General features: G+C 54.0%; 3 protein-coding genes across 7 annotated transcripts; 2 read left to right on the top strand and 1 right to left on the bottom strand.

The window, feature by feature from the left end:
- Positions 1–561: 561 nt before the first annotated feature.
- Positions 562–1910, top strand: LOC111072375 (dual specificity protein phosphatase 22-like). Its single transcript, XM_022364213.2, has 3 exons — positions 562–711; positions 772–888; positions 949–1910. Exons 1-3 carry the CDS (start codon positions 613–615, stop codon positions 1666–1668), a joined length of 936 nt encoding a protein of 311 aa, XP_022219905.2. The 5' UTR covers positions 562–612; the 3' UTR covers positions 1669–1910.
- LOC111072372 (speract receptor) lies at positions 1591–7130 on the bottom strand. Of its 5 annotated transcripts, none has more exons than XM_041593622.1 (15): positions 6604–7130; positions 6233–6542; positions 5920–6170; positions 5709–5780; positions 5481–5626; positions 5247–5415; positions 5158–5163; positions 4960–5050; positions 4688–4875; positions 4279–4497; positions 4107–4211; positions 3956–4027; positions 3698–3872; positions 2310–3630; positions 1591–2241 (listed from the first exon to the last, which is right to left on the bottom strand). In XM_041593622.1, the coding sequence occupies exons 1-15, from the start codon at positions 7021–7023 to the stop codon at positions 2034–2036; spliced, it is 3753 nt and encodes a 1250-aa protein (XP_041449556.1). In that variant the 5' UTR covers positions 7024–7130; the 3' UTR covers positions 1591–2033. The 5 variants fall into 5 exon arrangements, with proteins under 5 accessions (XP_041449556.1, XP_041449555.1, XP_022219900.2 ...); XM_041593621.1 differs by having other exon boundaries at positions 1592–2241; positions 4279–4458; positions 5158–5160; XM_022364208.2 differs by having other exon boundaries at positions 1592–2241; positions 4279–4458.
- A 3130-nt stretch (positions 7131–10260) lies between these two features.
- Positions 10261–11352, top strand: LOC111072247 (pancreatic lipase-related protein 3). Its single transcript, XM_022363983.2, has 3 exons — positions 10261–10325; positions 10383–10503; positions 10570–11352. The coding sequence occupies exons 1-3, from the start codon at positions 10268–10270 to the stop codon at positions 11261–11263; spliced, it is 873 nt and encodes a 290-aa protein (XP_022219675.2). The 5' UTR covers positions 10261–10267; the 3' UTR covers positions 11264–11352.
- Positions 11353–11982: the final 630 nt, after the last annotated feature.

The raw sequence follows: 11982 nt of genomic DNA on the forward strand, positions 1-11982 counted from the left end.
AAAAGTAAATACAATTATTATACAATAATAAAGGCAACTGTCTCCAAGACACAGAAATTTAAATAAAATCTGACACATACTAGCTTATAAAATAAAAGCCCCACGAATATTCCTAAACATTTTATTTAGTTTTTGTTGGCGTTTATTTAACAACCATTGGACCAGCGGCCATTGAGCATTTTCAATTTAATTCAACATTTTTCAGTCGTCCACTTTCTTTTAACTATTTGAATTTAACTGCTGTTGCTGTTCCTAGTTGTTTGGTGGCAGTCACATTTATCGTCATTTTCGATAGGCAGTCGTCGGCGATCGCACTCATTAGAGCAGAGCAAAATGTTAACCCATTTAGTGCCGAAGGGTTTTAAAAAACCTATTTTATGAATATAATAACAAAATTTACTCGAAAATATGGTCCATTTGTTTATAAGCAAAGATTTACGGTGCACTCATCTATTCTTAGGCAGTCGTGGAGCGCGTAAATTTATGTTTTCAATCAACTATTAATGGCCCTAAATGGGTTAAATTGTATATGTGAATTTGTGAATGTGTGCATGTCAACAACAAAATGTAAGCAATATACAATTCATAACAAACAAATCACAGATACAAAATATGCCGCCAGATTTAAGCGTGCAGCATCTGAAAGAAACAACAATGACAGCGAGAGTTGTACCAATTGCTGACCAGAGCATGAACTGGCATATGGGAGAGGTGAGCTGAGTCAAATCAAGCAGGTCTCAGTGTCTAATTCAAATCCTGTTCGAGCCGCAGGTGCTCCGGGGCCTGTATGTGGGCAGCTGTCACGACTCCAAGGATCACGCGCAGCTGGAGAGGTTTCAGATTTCGCACATCGTCGCCATACATGACACTCCCAAACGTCTGTGGCCGGTAGGCAACAGGGTTTCCACACTGCGTTCGCTCGAGTTACTCCGTTTCGATTTCTTCCAGGACAAACACTACCTGTGCGTGATGGCCTCGGACACGCCGGACCAGAACCTCTCCCAGTACTTCTCCGTCTGCAATGATTTCATCCACGCCGCCCGGCTGCGGGAGGGCAACGTGCTCATCCACTGCCTGGCGGGGATGTCGCGCTCGGTGACCGTGGCCGTGGCCTACATCATGACGGCCACGCACCTCAACTGGAAGGAGGCGTTGAAGGTGGTGCGTGCGGGTCGCGCTGTGGCCAATCCGAACACCGGCTTCCAGAACCAGCTGCTGGAGTTTGAGCAGTTCAAGCTGTCAGAGGAGCGGCGCCGGCTACGGGAACGATTCCCGTCCGCGGCCCTGGAGCAGCTGGACCGCCTGAAGGTCGCGACGGCACTGAACAGCCACAAGGAGCCGCTGCAGAACCGGGACATCTGCGAGGGCAACAGCACAGCAACCGACGCGAAACCTCACCAGGGAGAGGTGCGGACCAGCATGGCCTACAGCTTGCAGTTTGCGGTGGAAAAACGAAAGCCCGTGTCCCTTGATCAAACCACAAAAAAACAGCATAAAAACATCTCCAAGATTAGCAATTGCGGCGAGGAAATAATGCCCAATGTGCGTTACTGCAAAGCGGACGGCAGCACGGGACGCTTCTGCAATGAGTTCCTGACTGGCAGAAATGAAGCGTCTGGCTCAGAGATTACAGGAGCAGGCGACAACGCAGCGCAGGGCAGCAAATAGACACCTTAGACCTTAGATTTGTACGAGTACTCTCTCCAGTTGGTTTATTCATCCATTAAGGTAGGGCTATTGACTATTCGGTTTAGTTTAAGTTAGCGATTGAATTTGTTTAGACAACGACTAGATTTATAATCACTCTCACAATATGCTGATGCTACACAGATACCACAATTACACACTGGACGGGGCACAGACCCCCATGCCACCCCGGGAACATGCCAACAGGAATTCGCTGGGGGGCCTGTGCCTAGTCCTAGACACAACACTAAAAGCGATAGAAATACTTGGCTATACTATGCTGAACACAAATTCCACTAAGATCCCTGTAGTTGGGTTATACTATAAGTACTAGGCCTGACGGCACCCTACACCTCCACATGGTTCAGGAGCAGCGGGGTGTTGGCAGTGGGATAGGAGGAGGGACGCCGCTGATTCTGCTGGCCGCTCACCACCTCGATGCTCTGGCAGGACAGAGTCAGCGACAGCGTCGTCTCCTCGTAGCGCGAGTGTGTGGAACCGCCCGAGGAGCGTCGCAGCCCCGTGTAGGAGTCCACCTCGAGAAGGGCCTCGTCACTGAAAAGAATTCCAAGGATCAGTTAATTTCTTGCCCGAGAGACGCAGAAAAAGAGACAACTGCAAACCTGTGATAGCGATGATGTTCGAGGAGACTGCCCGCGGCGAAGCGCAACTTCTTGGGCGACTCCAGGCTGGAGGATCGGGTCAGCGAGTTTCGTGGCAGATGCTTCTGCTTCAGCGATGACCGTATGCCGTACTCGTTGGCCTGGTCGTGGGCCTGCTTGATGGTGCCCTGGATGAACTTGTTGAGGGCCCGCGAGCCCCTGCGCTGGGAGCGTTCGTAGGTGCGACGTGTACGCGCCTCCTCGTCCTCCCCCAGCAGCCAGTACGTGCGCTGCTCGCCCTTGCCCTTCATCGAGATCATGCCACGCTCCTGGAAGTGATAGCCGCCCACGCGATCCAACAGCTGACGACACTGTCCGCTGCAGTGGATCTTCAGGGGCACGCCGCTGGACTCCATGCGCGAGGCGGTGTTGACGGTGTCCCCAAAGAGGCAGTAGCGCGGCATCTTCAGGCCCACGACGCCCGCACAGACAGGGCCCGAGTGGATGCCGATGCGCAGCAGCAGACGATTGGTGGGCCGATGGCGGATCTTGAACTCGGAGACGGCACTCAGCAGGTGCAGCGACATGGTGGCAATCTCGGCCGCATGCAGATCTCCGTTGCGCAGCGGCAGTCCCGATACGACCATGTAGGCATCGCCAATGGTCTCCACCTTGTAGACATCGTAGTGGCCGATGATCGAGTCGAAGCAGGTGTAGAGATCGTTCAGAAAGTCGACCACCTGCAGGGGCGTGCACTCGGCGGACATGGCCGTGAAGCCGACTATGTCGCTGAAGTAGATGCTGACCTGCTCGTAGTGCTCGGGATCCACCTTGTGGCCCTTCTTCAGCTGATCGGCCACGCAGCGCGGCAGCATCTCGTGCAGCAGTGCGTCAGTCTTCTTCTTCTCCTCCTGCAGCTGGTCCGTGCGATCGTCGACGAGTGCCTCCAGATTGTTGGCATACTTCTCCATCATGGCCATCATATTGTCGAAGATGTTCGGCCGCATGCCCTTGCGCAGGGGCCGCAGCTTGGCCCGGATTGTCTTGAAGTCGGGCCTGTCCTCGGGCCGCTCCGACCAGCACTCACGCAGGCACTCGCTGACGCAATCGAATGCCGTTTCCAGTGGCTGCAGCGAGGGTCTGTACGGATTCAGCTGATCCTGCGGCTGGAGCACCTTTTGCAGGCACTGCATGGGTGCCAGGCCCGTCTCCCCGAAGGGTCCGCGCCGCACATGCATCTCGTAGAGGAGAATGCCAAACGAATAGGAATCTCCGCGCTGTGTGCCCATGACCAGTGACGAGGGGCCCAGCCTGAGCAGCTCCGGGGCGCGGTACAGCAGCCCTGCAAAAGAATAATAGTTCCATTAGAGGAGGGGGCCAGGATAGTGGGGGGGCAGGCGGGCACTCACGGAGACACTTGGCCGACATGTGCTGCATGTCCATGGAGCTGTCCTCGATGCCCTGCTTGAAGGCAAACAGCCCGAAGTCGGTCAGCTTGACCACCCATCGCGAGTCCACCAGACAGTTGGAAGTGCAGAGTGCCCCATGGAAGCGGATGGGTGACTCGTGCAAATAGATGACGCCCTGCGCAGCACGGGGAGGAGAGGCAGGCAAGGGTTTCAGGTTTAGGGGTTGGCTGGCCATTAGTATAATGTTACAGCACTCACGCGAATAATGTCCGCCACCATGGAGGCAATGAACATGTTGTCCAGCTTGACGTCTTCGTTCTCCAGAATGTCCTGCAATGAAACCAGTGCAGAGGTGGGGTGGGGTGGGGTTAGAGTGGAGTCTATGTAGTACTGGGACCGCTGGACTGACCTTAAGGCTGCCGCGGGTGCAGTACTCGCTGATGATGCAGATGTTGGGCGGATCCGTGCAGGCGCCAATGAAGGCGCAGATGTTGTCGTGGCGTGCGTCGCGCAGCTGCGGAACACAATGCAGAAACTGCAGAAACGCTGGAGAGTGGGCAGCCTACGGCTCAGAGACTCACCAGCTTGAGTTCCTTCTTCATTTCGCGCGTGATGTCGACGCTCTTCTTGCGCACCTTCTTGATGGCGTACAGCTGACCCTTGTAGAGGCCGATGGGCGTGAAGATGGTCGTGTAGCGGAAGTCGGCATCCGGATTGGAACTGAGGCTCACCTGGCTGGTGCGTATCAGCGGATGGGTGGACTGCGGAGGAAGACGACGTGGCAAGTGATTTAGCAAAAGCTGTTGTCAGACATGCAAAGGCAGGAGAAGAGTCTTAGACCTTGGCCCCCCCACCGTTTCAAGATCCCGACAGAGTCATACATAAAACCCACTTGCTGCTGACAGGCAACACAACACAACTCAACCGGATGTGGATGTGTCTGCCCGTCTGCATCATTAAGTGAAATGCCTGTCACTGCCAGAGACTTACGCGCGTCTGCTTCTGGCTCTGCTGCTCCCGCTCGTTCTCGTGCATCTGCACCTCGCGAAAGTCTATCTTCCAGAGCAGGCTGTCCAGCTCCTGCTCGTAGCGCCAGTTGCGGTACAGGACCAGCGAGACAACGCCCAACAGCAGCAGCGCTCCGCCAGCAATCGCCGCTGAGATTTCGCCCGTGTAATCTGTGAAGCACACACACACAAAATAGAAATAGAACTCAGCGCAGTTCGACCAGTGGAGCAGAGCTCCCTCGCATGGGTACTTACTGACACACTTCTCGCCGCTAAAGCCGCAGCGTGGCGCAGCTGCGGGACGCGTGCCGCCCACCCAGTCGATGGGGCTGTACAGATTGAGATCCTAAGGGGGAATTACAGACAGAGAGACCAGAGAGTAGGATTAACAGCAAATAACATGGACAAACAGAACAGGTGTGTGTGTACGAACCAAGCCAAAAGCGCTCTTACCTGCTGCTGGACGTGGCCAAGCGTGTGTGGGTGCAAGGGGGGGCAGAGAGCAAATTACAAGAGTAGATTGAGAGAGGGATTTCACTTACGGGCAACGCGTCGCTGCTGAGGCTGCTGAGGCTGCTGTTCCTGTGACCGAAGGTGCCCACGGGCCGGAGTCCGAGCACCGTCTGGTTGCGTCCGTTCCTCGCCGTGCCCCTGGCTAATACTGTGTAGTTGCCGGCTGCGTCTCCGTTCTCGTCGATGTAGACGTGGTAGCTGAAGCGGATGCGGAAGAGATTCAAATGGAGGCGATCCAGGCGCTGATGGGAGCGAGCACTCACCCCATGGCGCTGCGATAGCGCGAACCCTTGATGGCCGACACAATGGCGCTGCCATTCTTGGGCCGGCCGCCCGACTCCAGCACTTCCAGCAGCGCCTTGGCATACAGATGCACAGCATCATAGAGATAGGCAGCCTCGGCACTTATCTGTGGGGGATGCAGAGGGAGATGGATGGAGGCAATAGAGAGAGATGCGGCTTGGGTTTCCTTCAGTGCGTGCGATGCAAACCTGCTTAGTGCCCCCGAAAAGGCCCAGCGGATTGGGGAAATTGAATGGCGGTCGCTCCATGTATTTGTTGACCTAGAAACAGAAACGAGGGTCGTGTCAGCATGTCTGTCTGTGCTCAATGTGGCGAGAGGGCCGACAATTATGAGATGAGATCAATCACATCGCTGTCAGGGCGCTGTCAGTCCCGCTGCCAAGACACCAAGGCACCCACCTCATGGGCGAACGTGCCGAAGGAGATGGGCGCTGTGGGGACGATGCCCAGATAGGACTGGAACGCCTGCACGGCCAGCGGCTCCACCTCCTCCAGCAGCAGTCCACGCAGATACTTCTCGGGCTTGGCCGGCTCATACTGCTCGATGTCGATGCCCACCACAAAGTAATCGCCTGCCGAGAGCAGTCCCCGCCTCTGGAGCGAGACCATCAGGCCGACATGCTCGTAGTAGTGCCCCAAAATGAGGTAGACTGTGCAAAGGAAGGGGATTAGTTGACGGAAGATGATGCAGACTCCTCGCACTCCCACTCACTGCGCGTATTGACGTGGGTCTGCTCGACGAGCGCCTCAAACGGATTGGCCATGAATCCGTGATGGTATATGGTGTTCCAGGTGCGGACGTCCCGAATGCTGACGCCAGCCGCACTCAGTGTGCTCAGGATGGTCTCCGCCACCGGCTGGTACTGGCCGCTGGCATCGTCCAGGTAGAGGAAGCTCACCTGCGTCCAGTTGAAGGCCAGCAGCAGTGCCACCACCGACTTGGAGATCTGAGTGTCCGGCGGCCGGGTCCTCGCAAACGTCGGAAAGTCGCCCTTGTTCGAGGGATCGCGATGGGTGCAGTACTGTGGTGGGGGGATTACACAGGATTAAGTGGGTGCTCAACTGGGTTCAAAGGTTACTCACGTAGGATATCATTGGCAGGTTGAAGGCGGCCGCCATGCGCCCCTCGTGCACGCACGTCTCCTGCGGCCCAATGTAGACGGCCACCTGCTGCGTCCACAGCGCCGCCGTCTGCCGTATGCTGGCCACCTCATCGCCAAAGGTCTCGGCCACCACAAACTCCAGCGAGTGGCCCAGGGCTCCGAGTCGGCCAGCGTTGACCTGCTCCACGGCCAGCGAGATGGCCCCAGAGATGGTCAGGCCGGGCCGATGGTAGTCCAGGTTGCCCGGCCGCCGTTGCGATCCCGTCAGATAGCCCAGCGTGAACACATCCCCATTGGCCGGCGGCAGGGGGCAGAGCAGCAGCAGCAGCAGCAGCAGCAGTGGCAGTGGCAGTGGCAGCGAGAGCAGCAGTCTTGAGTGGTGGCCGGGGGGTGTGTACATTACGCGTGGGGGAGGCTGGGGAAACTGCTCCGCTCTGGATGGCGCTTAATTCAAATGGAATTGATTCGCTTCGCTGATGTGGGTTCCTTCTGTTGTGGCAGTGGCAGTGGCAGTGGCAGAGTCCTTGGCAGCAACTGTTTTCTTATGCAGATGCAACATTTTCGTTCATTTCGCATATCCTGTTCCGCTACCGCTCGTTTCTACTGCTTCTTAATTACGTTCTCGACTTGGGCCAGCTCTGCTCCTGCCCCTCTGTGTGCCCCTCTGTGTGTCCTTCGTTGCCTGTTTCCTGTGTTTTCTGCTTTCTGTGTAGTACAGCAAGTGAGAGAGAGCTCTTTAATCACAAAGTCGTTTATGCTCGAGTCCTGTAACAACATACGCACAAGGACATGGTCGCACGCACGGCCATGCAGGACTGCCTCTGATTTATGCGCTGGCACACCCACACCACACCACACCCATAACACACACACACACACGTACTAACTTTAGCGGAGGCTTAATCAAAGATGGCTGCCCTAATGACGCCAAAGATTCCTCTCACTTCCCGCAATTGCTTCAGCGGCAGGATGAGGCTTACTTAGGGCTGCTTCAGTGCCTGCGGAAGTACAGCCACAAAAGCCACAAAAGCCACAAATCAAGCAGTTGGCATGCGGAGATGCAACTAGTCAGACCAGACCACAATTCAACTGCCTGATAATGGTCGTAATGCTCGTATTCTACACTACACTTCAAGACACTTGCTGCCAGCAGATCGACTACAAATCCAACCCAGTAAATCGCTATATACTCGTACTCGTAAATGGCCATTTGAATGTTTTTATCGCAGATCAGGCGAAAGATAACGTGTTAATTTATGTTTAAATTAATTAAAGAGCATAGTTGATAACAAGTTTAATTAGCAAACCGTATTATTGCCGATGCTTAACTCAAGTTTCTCCACTGTTATAATTTCGGTTGAAACATAAATCACAGAAAAAGCCAGAACTGCCAGAATTCGCAAAAAAAAAAAAATTAACAAAAAACGCCATTAAAAAAAAAACGACAAAATTATTATCTAAACTGTGGTTAAAAAAGTTCCTTTAGTGAAAATGAAAAATGAAAAATTGAAAAAGCTTAATCTTTTTTTGCCAGCTTCGGGTGTCCTGGCAAGAGGTGTCCACAATCCATGTTTATTGCAAATGGGTAATAAAATACCCAAAAGGGTTTTTGTGTGTACCAAAAATGCAGTTTTTAGACTACTGAAAGTTTGAATAATATCAAGAATATTTTATTTCTTTCATTCAACTATGACGAACCTTCCCAAAAAGTGTTTTATATGTAGATAGTATCACTGTCTGAACTAGAAGTTTATTGGAATACGACATACATATACGAAGCAAGTGTCATATGGGTACCGTACGGAGCTGAAGTACTGAAGTTCTTAAAGCTAGCCAAGGAGCCATGGCATTGCCATATATCATTGGTTTCTGGGCGTGAAAAAGCCCGATCAAGCATGTTTTGGAGGTCTTTATGGGGCAGGATGTTGCTGATGCAGTCGAGCAGAGTAAAGTAATGTGGGGTAACCTTTGCTGATATTAAACTGCCACACATTTCGGGCAATGTAATGAAATTTTTATGAGAAATGGCGACGCATCAAGTGTGATTCTCACAGGGATGCTGCATGGCAACTTGCTGATAGACAAGAGAGCGGGCGCGCCTTCTCCGCCCACTCCACTCCGTTGAAACGTCTTTGTTTGCCTTTTGTCTGGCAGTAGCTCTCAGCTCCCTCCCCCACTCCCACTCTTCGTGTTGGCTGATTGCTTCTTTCACACGCCCTTCTGGCCCTTCTCACTCGCCCCCATTGTGTGAAACCAACATCAGTGCGGGGTGGGTGCTGGGGCAATGGGGCCTGCTGCGAGTGCTGCTCGATTCGATACGACACGAGTATTGGCAGAACCTTTGCAGCTTCTTGCAGCTCTCACAGTAATTTATTATATTGACTCTAGCAGCAGCAGCTACCCCGCCGGAAACCACTTGAAAGTTAGCTGTCCCCTGGCATATTGACTTTCCTTCCCCCTTCTTGACCCCAGCGGCTGAATGGAGGATGCGCCTCATGGCTCATTGTATTCCCCTTCACTTGGCTTATTACACGCGCTGCGTGTGCCGTCATCCCGCTCCGTTTATGCTAATACAAGTGGCTTAGTACGACCCGCCCTCCCGCTGCTGCTCTGCCCTGTTATAAATGGGCGCTGGCATCGCTTAATAACGCGTCTTTTGGTCATAAATCCAGCGTAAGCTCGTGACGCGCCCATTGAGCCGGAGCGAAGAGTTCTTGGATCTTTGGTTAATTGTTGTGCCACAGAGAGGACGAACTCCACGCTCCTGCAACGCCTGCACTTGACACAACAATTTCGCAAGCCATTTATCCGCATCCTGCAATGGAGGGGGGGCAGCACACAAAACCAAGCCAAGCTCTTCTTTCCGCTCCAGTTAGTCCGAATGCGAGTACCTTCAGAAGGTTAGACTTGCTCTGTGCACAGGAGGTCACAGCGGCACTGGGATCTGATTCTGCTGCGGGCCTAATCAAGCACGTGCCTGGGGGCAGAGCCAAACTGCAGCATTCCGAACAGTTTAATTTGTCAGCTCAACCCAAATGTCAGCGTCGGAGTGTGGCAGCGTGGCAGTGTGGCAGTGTGGCAGAGTGAAGTGCAGGCAGATGTTTTTCATTGTTTCGCTTTTATCTGACATTGATGCACCCCCCCATCAAGCGCCCGGGCGCCAGGAATGCCAACCACGCTCGACTCTTGACTGGAAGTTGGAGCTGTCAGGCAATTAAGTGCAATTTGTTAGCCGGTCCCCATGCAAATGCAACTGCAGTCAGTCGGAGATGGAGATGGAGTGGTGGCAGGGCAGCGGGGAGTGGCGAGTGCTGTGCTGCTGGTGATTAATCGGACAATCTACAACAAGTGCCATAAAGAACAATTTTTTCGCGTGAGAGAAATACGAACGAACTGAAGCGAACAGGAGGAACCGTGTGAAAATCTGCGGCCAAGTGGATGGCTGAAGTCATTCCAAACCATAAACGATCGTCGCTCGATAGACTGGTGGCTGGTGGCTGGTGGAATCCGGCCGCACTTATCAAGAGTAGATATCAACGGCAATAAAAACTGAACCCGCAATCTTATCGAGCATAACTGCGTTTGATTCGGCGGAATGCCTGCGAATAAAGGGTTCCTTGATCGATTCCCCAGTCGATTACAGAATGCCGACGAGAGCGTTTCTACTGCTAGCCCTAGCGCTTGCCTCAGCTGCCACGGCTGGTGAGTGGGCCCAAGGTCGAAGGTCGCAACTAATCAAATGTTCTCTCCTTTATTCAGTTCATGGCCAGGCTGCCGGCTTCCTTCTCTACACGCGCCGCACCGCGGAGAGTCCGCAAACCCTTGAGCCGGAGGTGGAGTCGCTGGTGCGCAGCTCTTTCTATGCCGCCGATCCCATTGTGTGAGTCATCCCAAGTGGCTGAAGTGGTCGAAGCCTCGAACGCTGACTAGAGTCATCCGCTTTCAGGCTATCCCTTCCCCGCTGGCTGGGCAACAGCTCCGCGCCGGAGCACTCGGCCGTGGTGGCCGCCCAACTGGAACAGCGGGAGTGCAATGTGATTACCGTGGATCTGGCGGAGACCACGGACGAGGCAGCCATCACCGAGAGCGTGGGCAGCCTGATCGAGCTGCTAAATCGAAACTTTGATGTCCCGCTGGCGCGGATTCTGCTCGTGGGCTTTGCGGAAGGGGCCCATCTGGCGGGCGCTGTGGCTGCCAAAGTGCAGACCGCTCTTGGCCAGCGACTCCCGCAGCTGACAGCCCTGGATCCCACTGAAGCCTCTCTGCAGCATGTGCTATCGCCCTCCGATGCGCAGTTCGTGGAGGTTGTGCACACCAATGGCGGCGGCTTGGGCACCTTGGAGCGCCTGGGCCATGTGGACTACTACCCCAATGGAGGGGAGACACAGCCGGGCTGTGTGGAAGATTCCTGCTCGCATGAGCGCTCCTTCGAGCTGCTCGCGGAGATGTGGTCCCCGGAGAACGACTTTGTCAGCGCCCTCTGCGGCTCCGTGGAGACAATGAACGTTCAAAACTGCCGCTGGACGTCCCTCAAGATGGGACAAAGGAGCCAACGGGAACCCACACCCGGCATCTACTTCCTGGAGACGCGCAGCGCCCAGCCCTTCGCCAGAGGAGCCTACCACATCAGCTTCCTGTGAACAGACCCAATAAAGAAAGCCCCCAGAAACGATGGAAACAAAGGGGCAGGCCAGGCCTGTCATTAGTCATTGCAGCCCTGTGCCCCCCCTGCGGGCAGGAGCCGCCCTGTTTGGAGCGACAACTGCCAGAATTGATGTGCGTCAGGCGTTTGCCTCATTCATTATTTTAAAATCAATTTGAAAAGGTCTCCCCTCCCCCTTCGTCATACATTACGACGCGCGTCCCCAGCCGGGATGAGTGGAGCGTTACCCTTATCTTCAGGAGAAGTTTCCAACTTTTCTTCTGTTTTCCCAGCACTCCATGCCTAAAAGTTTATCAGCAATCGAAACCGCCTCTTTGCGCGTACTCAAACGTGTTCCTATCCTTCCGGATGGGAGCAGATTTATGAATTTGGAGGCAGGAAAGCACAGGGAACACACGCTGTGCATGAGTCGTGAGTGCAGTGAGGAATACTCGCGGTATATTCACGGGAAACACTCGATTACTCAACAAACATTATCGTGTCACGCGCTCAGCTCGAATCGAAAGCTTCGCTCTGTTGTCTCGCATATCTCTGTGCGATTTTATGGGGAAATTCCTTTGTACAGGGCATGCCATGACTTTCATGCAATGCGGGTGGGGGGTGGGTCGCCTCCTCCTGCTCTGGCTCCTGCTGTGACCGCCCGCCCGCCGTGTGCGTGTCAACTGAAAGTCGCGCGAAAGGAAAACTGTCACAAAT

Source organism: Drosophila obscura, unplaced genomic scaffold (genome assembly GCF_018151105.1).
Source record: "Drosophila obscura isolate BZ-5 IFL unplaced genomic scaffold, ASM1815110v1 contig_1, whole genome shotgun sequence".
In the NCBI taxonomy this organism is placed as follows: domain Eukaryota; kingdom Metazoa; phylum Arthropoda; class Insecta; order Diptera; family Drosophilidae; genus Drosophila; species Drosophila obscura.